The sequence below is a fragment of the Chrysochloris asiatica genome, unplaced genomic scaffold, assembly GCF_000296735.1.
Source record: "Chrysochloris asiatica unplaced genomic scaffold, ChrAsi1.0 scaffold00009, whole genome shotgun sequence".
Taxonomy (NCBI): domain Eukaryota; kingdom Metazoa; phylum Chordata; class Mammalia; order Afrosoricida; family Chrysochloridae; genus Chrysochloris; species Chrysochloris asiatica.
The window spans coordinates 19221411-19229718 of record NW_006408527.1 but is presented as its reverse complement, the minus strand read 5'-3'; the positions used below and the strand labels follow the sequence as shown (position 1 = coordinate 19229718).

The 8308-nt window shown below is 40.6% G+C and overlaps 1 protein-coding gene across 1 annotated transcript; it reads left to right on the top strand.

The window, feature by feature from the left end:
* The first annotated feature begins 1899 nt into the window (after positions 1–1899).
* SNRPE (small nuclear ribonucleoprotein polypeptide E) lies at positions 1900–5444 on the top strand. Its single transcript, XM_006834105.1, has 5 exons — positions 1900–1953; positions 2456–2482; positions 3648–3710; positions 4512–4590; positions 5389–5444. Exons 1-5 carry the CDS (start codon positions 1900–1902, stop codon positions 5442–5444), a joined length of 279 nt encoding a protein of 92 aa, XP_006834168.1.
* The last annotated feature ends 2864 nt before the right edge of the window (positions 5445–8308 follow it).

Here is an 8308-nt window from a genome sequence, read left to right as displayed (position 1 = left end):
TATTGGAGAAGAATATTGAAAGTACCATGGACTGCCAGAAGAACAAAACAAATCTGTGTTGAAAGAAGTACAGCCACTATGCTTCTTAGAAGCCAGGAAAATGAGTCTCTCACATGTTTCAAATAAGTTGTCAGTCTCTAGAGAAAGAAGCCATCATGCTTGGTTAGATCAATGAAAAGAAGATGCTCAGTGAAATTTAGTAACACAACAGAGACTGCAACAGTGGGCTCAAATATAACAACTGTGAGGATGGCACAGGACCAGGCAGTGTTTCTTTCATTCTGTTGTACACAGGGTCACTGAGTTAGACCAAACTCAGTGACACCTAACAACAGGTTTCAGGGAAAACTAAACTAGTTCATTTTAAACAGATTATCAGCCATTAGAGAGATGCAATTCAAAACAAGAGTGAGATGATACCATTTTAATAGCAAACTTAAAAAACAAAACAGAAAACAATAAATGCTGGAGAGGGTGTGGAGTATATGGAACCCTTCAACACTGCTGGTGTGACTGTAAAATGGTGCAACCGCTATGGGAAATGGTATGGTACTTTCTCAGAAGATTGGCAATAGAAATACCATATGATCAAGCAGTCTCTGTACATATAACTTCAAGAAATAAGAGAGCCATGACATGAGAAGATACATGCATGCCCATGCTCATTACAGCATTAATCATAATCTCAAAAAGATGGAGACAGCCAAGATGCCCATAAGCAGAAGAATGGTTGGACAAGCTTTGGTACATACACACAATGGAAAATTATGCAATGTTGAAGAATAACGATGGATCTACAAAACACCATATAACATGGAGGAAGCTTACGGATGATATTATGCTGAGTGAAACTATTGTTAAATGCCATCGAGTTGGTTCCAACTCAGAGTGACCCTTTATGGGGTTTCCGAGGAGCAGCTGGTGGATTTGAACCGCCGAACTTGTGGTTCAAACCAGCCTTGCAGTTGAGTGCTTATCCTACAGTGCCACACCAGGACTCTGAGTAAAATTAGTTGACAGTAAAGAAACAGATATGGTATAGAACCACCCCTGTAAAAAGTCAGGAAAAGGTTTTCATTCTATAATAAACATTCTACAATGATAACTAGGGTTGGAAGGAAAGGGAGAATTATTTACTGGGTAGAGTGTAGATACGTGCTAACTTGGATAACCAGGAAGGCAGTTAAAAAGAAAAGGAAAGGGGGAAAACAAGAAATTGCTTTCTTCTTCTTTTTTAAAATTTGTTTTCATATAATGAAAGGAAAACAATGTGTATTTAATTTCCCATTAGGACAAACCATTGGTAACTTTCTCGCAAATGAAAACAAGACAGAGAGATTTGAAAACGGATAGTGGTCATGGTTGTGACCACGAGGAGTGTGGTTGGATTGTACATGTAAAAATGGCTGAAATGACAAATGTATAGTTGTACAATAAATAAAATAACGTAATAAAAATTTTTTTTTAAGAGTCGCCCGTCCACTGCCATCGAGTCGATTCCGACTACCAGCGACCTATAAGGTTTCGGAGGTTGTATGACTCATAAAAACGACTTAAATTAACAAGCCCACAATGATGGCTCTTAAAGCGGAAATAACCTGGCTGGGTCTCTGACGTCGTCCCCAGCTTCCACCGCAGACCCCAAGTCCTCGGCTCCTCCTTCCGCCTCTCTCCAGGTGGCGCTGTAGGATCGGGCCAGGTTCCCAAGTGCAGAGCCCGCAGTTCGGCCTCCCCCGGATGCTATAGAACATAGAGAAAGCAACTCTGTGGCTAGAGAGGCATTTCCCAGTAGTCACCAGGCCGCCGCGGCCACAATACATTTCCGATTCCGGTTCTTATTTCCGGAAGTTGCCTTCTGAGTTACCGTGTGGCTTACTGTGGTCATTGTGAGCTTCCACCATGGCGTACCGTGGCCAGGGCCAGAAAGTGCAGAAGGTGATGGTGCAGCCCATCGTATCCTGTACGAGATGTCAGGCGTTGGGAGATTCGGGCCAGCAAACGGAGGGCGAAGGAGCAGGCAGAGAGACCAGGCCTGAAAAGGAGACGTGTAGTTCACATCCCATGAGTCCTCGGGGCGACCAAGACTAGGAGAAAGCGCGGGTAGTTGAAGAAGTGGTGGTGGTGGGTGGAAGATGGGTTGGCAGACCCCTGTGGTGGGAAGAGCAGGACGGCGGGGCTGAGCGCACGGACAACAACGTCATTTAGGTACTGAGTGAAAGCGGAGATAGGGGTTTGGGGGAGGAGGAAGGATGGGCCCAATGAAACCCTTGGAGAGTAAAGGAGTAGGGTGACTGCCCTCCGGTTTTTTAGGGGAACCTGAATTGGGTTGTTTTTTGTTGGGCACCAGTGTCTTGGTTGTTCAGAAAACAAACCAAAAATAAGGTGAGATGGGGTGAGACGACCAGTTTCAGGGAACTATTAGTGTTATTTTTTTCCCTTAACTACGGTGGTACAGAACCTTATCTTCAGATACTTGCAAAATGTACGTAAGTTATATGTCGTTAATTGTTTCATAATGGTTATTTAATTGAATTTACCAAACTGAATGCCAATCTGTGAGATCTCTTGTTTCAGCGTTGAAAAATAGGAATAATTGAAGGGAAAGGATGCAGAGAATGTTTGAATGTAACAGAATATTCCATATAGCTGTCGCTCCAAGCATGCAAAGAATTGTGTCATGTCTTTGCAAAACCAAAATGAACTCATTTCAAAAATTACTAGCTTGCATACATGGTGATCAAATACATGCATTTGGACATTGGTACTTTTGCTGTAGTGACTATGGCCAGAGTATGGGAACCTTTCCCTCTTCTCCACTTAATGGCTGGCAAAGGGTGAAACATTGTCATAAGATTGTGTACTTAGTGCCTATGGGAAAATGTTGATTTTATCTATATTCAAACACTGTAAAACGAGAAGGGACGTAGATTTAGAGGGGTTTAATCACTCCTGGGAAATCCTATACAAGGTTGTTTTTAATCAGAACTGGCTCTACAGCACATAACAAATAACAGCCTACTTTCTTTTAGGGTGGTGGTGATTGGAAGTATTGTTTTTCATGTTTTGAGTTGACAGGTCAGATACTTAAATTCCTTCTGAAAGAAAATGTTTTGTTTCTGGCAAATTTTAATGTGTGATAAACAACACAGTTGAAAAACAGATTCATTTCAAGCTATGATCATTTCTAATCACCAGAACTGATGTTTCCTTCTCTGTTTGTTAGATGTGTAATATGGAAAACTGAGAAGTTAAACTGTTTTAGAGCTGAATTTTGCTTTTGCAGATAAGAAATGTGCCATTATTCTTGGCCATTGGCATTTGCTGTTTCATGTTACATTGCCAATAATTTTTAATCTCATTGTATTGGAACTATAAGCAGAAATGACTGAGCCCTGATCATTTGACTCAAGAAATGATTGAGTCCCTAGAACAGAGGCAATTTGTTGACCTGGACAATCACAATTTAGCATTAAATAAATGAAAAGGTTTCTTGGCAAGTAACCTATCTTGAATCTTAAGATTTGGTCCTCTTGGCTTATATTTATCAAATCGGTTTTTTAGGAGCTATAATTCTTTTCTAATGTTTAACCAAAGTGGTAGGATTGTGTTTACTTACTCTAATATTTATTTTTTTGTGATTATTTCAGAGATCCCGGATTCAGGTGTGGCTGTATGAGCAAGTGAATATGCGGATAGAGGGTTGTATCATAGTAAGTACCGAGGATATTTTATTTTGGAGCAGTTTAAAAAACTTCACTGAAACTTTCCTGGCAGAGAAATCTATGAAAAGTCAACAACTCAACCTAAGGAAAGTTTCTCAGGGTCCACTACTTAGCTTTGCTTTATTTTCTAGTTGTTAATTGTGTAGTTCCTAAAAAGACATAAAATTAAAAAAAAAAAAAGTAACCAACAATATTGTCACTTAGGGGAGGGAACAGAAGAGAATTGCCATCAAGTCTGTTCCACCTCATGGTGACCACCTAGGACAGATTAGCACTGTCCTATAGGATTTCTGATGTTGTGGTCTTCATGGTAGCCAGCAACCACATCTTTGTTTCTCTTGTGGGCCAGATGGTGGGTTTCAACCTTTCCATTAGCAGCTGAGCGCTCAACCACTAAACAGCCAGGCCCCCCGCAGAAGAGATAAAACAATGTTAGAAGGAGAAATTGATGGAGTACAGCGTTCTGAGGAACAGGTGCAATGTGGTATTTGATTTAGACATGGCAGCACAATGTCACAGAGTCCATCAGGAATCTCCGCCTCTGACCAGTTGGAAAACAAATGTGTTCAGTGATAATAGCATATTATGGGGAGGTGGGGAGAGCCGGGGCAGTTGAATACATCCACACATATATTGGGCAGGACAGATTGTTGAAAAATAAGCTTATAGGGTGGTGGGAGTTGGTGTTTCCATATGCCCTGCTTTAAGTGAAAGATCAGTAAGAGGGTGAATTTTTTTAATGGTTTGGAAGTAATCTAAAAGATGATAATCAATTGGCTCCTTTCCTAGGGTTTTGATGAGTATATGAACCTTGTATTAGATGATGCAGAAGAGATTCATTCTAAAACAAAGTCAAGAAAACAACTGGGTAAGATAATGGTCTGTTGTTCAATTCATGCTAAAATTTAGTTTGATTTGAGAAATTAGTGCTTGGGGGAGTAGTGTGCTCTTTGAACTCATCCTTTACCACTTCCCTCTTCCCTCACTCCATTTCTGGTCTGCCACTCTCTCCGGGTAGCTCCCACTGAAGTCCCTGAAGCCCTAATGTTATTAAATCCAATCGTCAGTATTGTTAGGACGTGCCATCCAGTCTGGTCTGACTCATAGCAACCCTCTCTAGGGTTTCCAAAGAGTGACCGGTGGGTGTGAACTGCAAACTTTGCTGTTAGCAGTCCAGAGCTTTTCCTACAGCACCACGCCAAGACTCGAGTCTTACACTAACAGTTCTAGGGATGGGATTATAGTATACTGTGTTTTCTCAACTTGGCGCACAACTCATTCCAAACTTTTGCAGACCTAAAGCATTAGGAAATGCTGGGCTAGAGCTGTTCTGTTGGCTCAGTCTACAGAAAAGGGAAATTTTTTTTTTCATAAAATAACATCATACTTCAATAGGCTATTTTTGAAAAAGTGCATATGTTCTTAGGGAGCCTTTGAACATATTTAAGTGCTGTCCAGTTGGTCTTCACTCACAGTGACCCTCTGCAGGGTTTCCGTGGAACAGCTGGTTGGTTTGAACTCTTGATCTAGTGGTTCGAAGTCCAGTGCTGATCCAGAGCACCACATTAGACACTTGAAATTAAAAATGGTCACATACTTTGAAAAGAGAAATTATACAGTTGTCTGTGTGTTGGCTATTGAGAGCTTGCTTTGTTTTGTTTTGCAGGTCGGATCATGCTGAAAGGAGACAATATTACTCTGCTACAAAGTGTATCCAACTAGAAATGACTAATGAAATGAAACGTTCTTGTGGGCAACAATTTCATTCCCCCTGTCTCCCCTTTTGTAGGTGTCCTTGTTAATGACTATAGTTCTAAAACCTGTTCATATTGTTTTCATCACTTTTATGGTATTATCAGATCACAATAAATGCTGTGGGGTTTTTGCTAAAAGAAATTTATTGTATCTTTCTATTTGGTGTTATACTGAGATGTTTTACACAGTAGCCTCTTTGTGCTAATGAGTAGGTCTGGACTCATAGCTACCCTGTATAGGGTTTCTAAGACTCTAAATCTTTGTGAGAGAAGAAAGCCTCATCATTCTCCCATAAACCGGTTGGTGGACTCAAACCATGTATGTGCGGTTTGAGTCCAGTAGTCATTGTATGGAGACACTGTGCTCCCCAGTGGCCTTGTTAAGTGCCATTGAGTTGTTCCTACTCATATCGACCCTGTGTAGGATTTCCAAGGAGTGGTTTGTAGTTATCCTTGTACTTAGTAGTCCAGTGCTTATCTTACAGTGCCACACCAGGACTCCAGTAGCCTCATTAGCTGTTAGTATTTATTTTAACGTTTGCTGAAGTGCAACAAAGGAGCCCTGGTTGGTGTAGTAGATTAAGCGTTGGGCTGCTAACTGAAAAGTTGGCAGTTTGAACACACCAGGTCACACTGGGAAAAGGATGAGGCGTCTATAAAGATTTACAATCTCTGAAACCTTTAGGAGCAATTCAACTCTGCCCTGTAGATTTGGGTTTGAAGCGTGGTGGTTGCCTTGGAATTTGTTTTTCTGAGCACGGACCTGTAGATTCTTAGGCAAGGAGTAGAGAAATTCTAACTGACAAGTAAGCTTCTGGAATTGGGCAGGTGGGACCACAAAAATGGATACTGCACTAAGATATAACTTTATCGTCACTTCAAATTTTACACGCTGAAAGTCTTGATTTCAAACCAAATAGTTTAGACACACTTTAAAAGCTTTGGTCACCATGTGAGATCTGTAATTTATTTTATCATGAGGATCACATTGTGAGAAGTATTTGAATTTAAGCGAAGAATGAAGTGCTTTAAAATTACATTAAATTTGGGTTCTGTTAAGTTATGGGGAGACTCAGATTTGTAGTCTGAAAAGGACCACAAACAGAATTGTTAAATTTCTAGGCAGAAGAAACACCTGTCTCTTGTTCACATCTCCTACTTCAAGTTCCTACCCCCAGTGATTGTGTATTTGATAATTGAGTTCATGTGTGTATGAATCCCCAATGTCTCAAGGTGGTAGGGGTGGTGATCACTTGGTTCCGACTCAGGGACCCTTATAGGGTTTCCGAGAAGCAGCTGGTGAGTTTGAACCACCAGCCTTTCAGTTCAAACAGAGCATTAACCTATACAGTGCCACACCAGAACTCCTTCCTCATGGTGATTCTATTAATTCAATTACTGAGTTAGGCACACAAGATGGAGATACAAGGATGAATACAGTCAAGCATTGGTAAATAGTTTCAATAATATATGCTAAATACTGTTAAATTGCAGCTTTTTTATAAACTTTTCATTGTGAATTGAGGGAAAGTTTACAGACCAAATTGGTTTTCCATTCAATAATTTATAACACCTGTTTTTCATCTTACTGATTACAACCCCTACAATTTATCATCACTTATCCTGCTTTCTGTCTGCTGTTTCTGTTTCCATTCCTCCTGATTTCCTCGCTCTTCTGCCCCTTGATCTTTCTAATGTGTGTATTCTAACAATAACCATACTAGTGTTATTGTTTCTCTTGTTAAGTGCCATAGAGTCAGTTCCGACCCATAGAGACCCTGTAGAGGGTTTCCAAGGAGCAGCTTGTGAGTTTGAACTGCTGACTTTGTGATTTAAATCAACCTTGCAAGTCGACTGCTTATCTCATGGCATCACACCAGGGTTCATGTTCCCCTTATAGACGTGTCAGCTGTTTGGGTGAAAATTGAGCCAGCAGGGGTGAGTTCATTTCCAAACCTAAAATGGTGACTTAAGGGTCGTCATCTCAGGAGTTCCAAGCCTAGTCTGTTTTATGATTGTGAATTTCGTTCCACATTTTTCTCCCACTATCAAGAAGAAATGTGATCCCTTTCAAAAGAGTTGGTACTGGTGGCAGGACAGCATCTAGTTTAGGTCATGGGGTCAAAGAGACTGATGTTCTTACATTTCATCAATTCATTGAAATGTTTTCATGATGCATCTCTGACTTTCTTCACACATCTTTCCTTCAGACAGGGTAAGATCAGTAGTTGCACCTCCCAGTGGCTTCTCACAAGCTTTACAGACTCCAGTCACTACTTCCTAAAGTAGAATGTAGACAATTGTTTTTGTGGACTATGTTATGCCATTTGACCTTGGTGTCTCTTGAGACCATGTTCCTGAGCTCCTAGACCCACAACTCATTCCCTCAAAGTGTTTGGTTATGTCTAAAAAGCTTTCATAACTTAGTTCCCTTTTTGCTGCACCACATTTATGGCTATATTTGTAGCAAAGGTAAATATGCATTTATAAGGCAAATATTAAAATTGAATCTTAAAAGATGAATAAGACCAACCTTAAATTCTGCCAGTAGGTATTATTGTTAAGGTTGGGTAAGGAAAGAATTTCTAAGTCCATTTCCTGTGCTTCCAGGTACCTTTGAGGAAGATAAAGGAGCTCTGGTAGGGCAATGGTTATGCACTGAGCTGCTAACCAAAAGGTTGAAAGTTCAAACCCACCAATGGTTCCTGAAGAGAAAAGGCCATGAAAGCCCTATGGGCCAGTTCTACTGTGTCACAGGGTCTTGCTATGAGATGGGATTGACCCCAGCACACAGCAACATGAGAGAATAGAACTAGTATTTTATTTTATTTT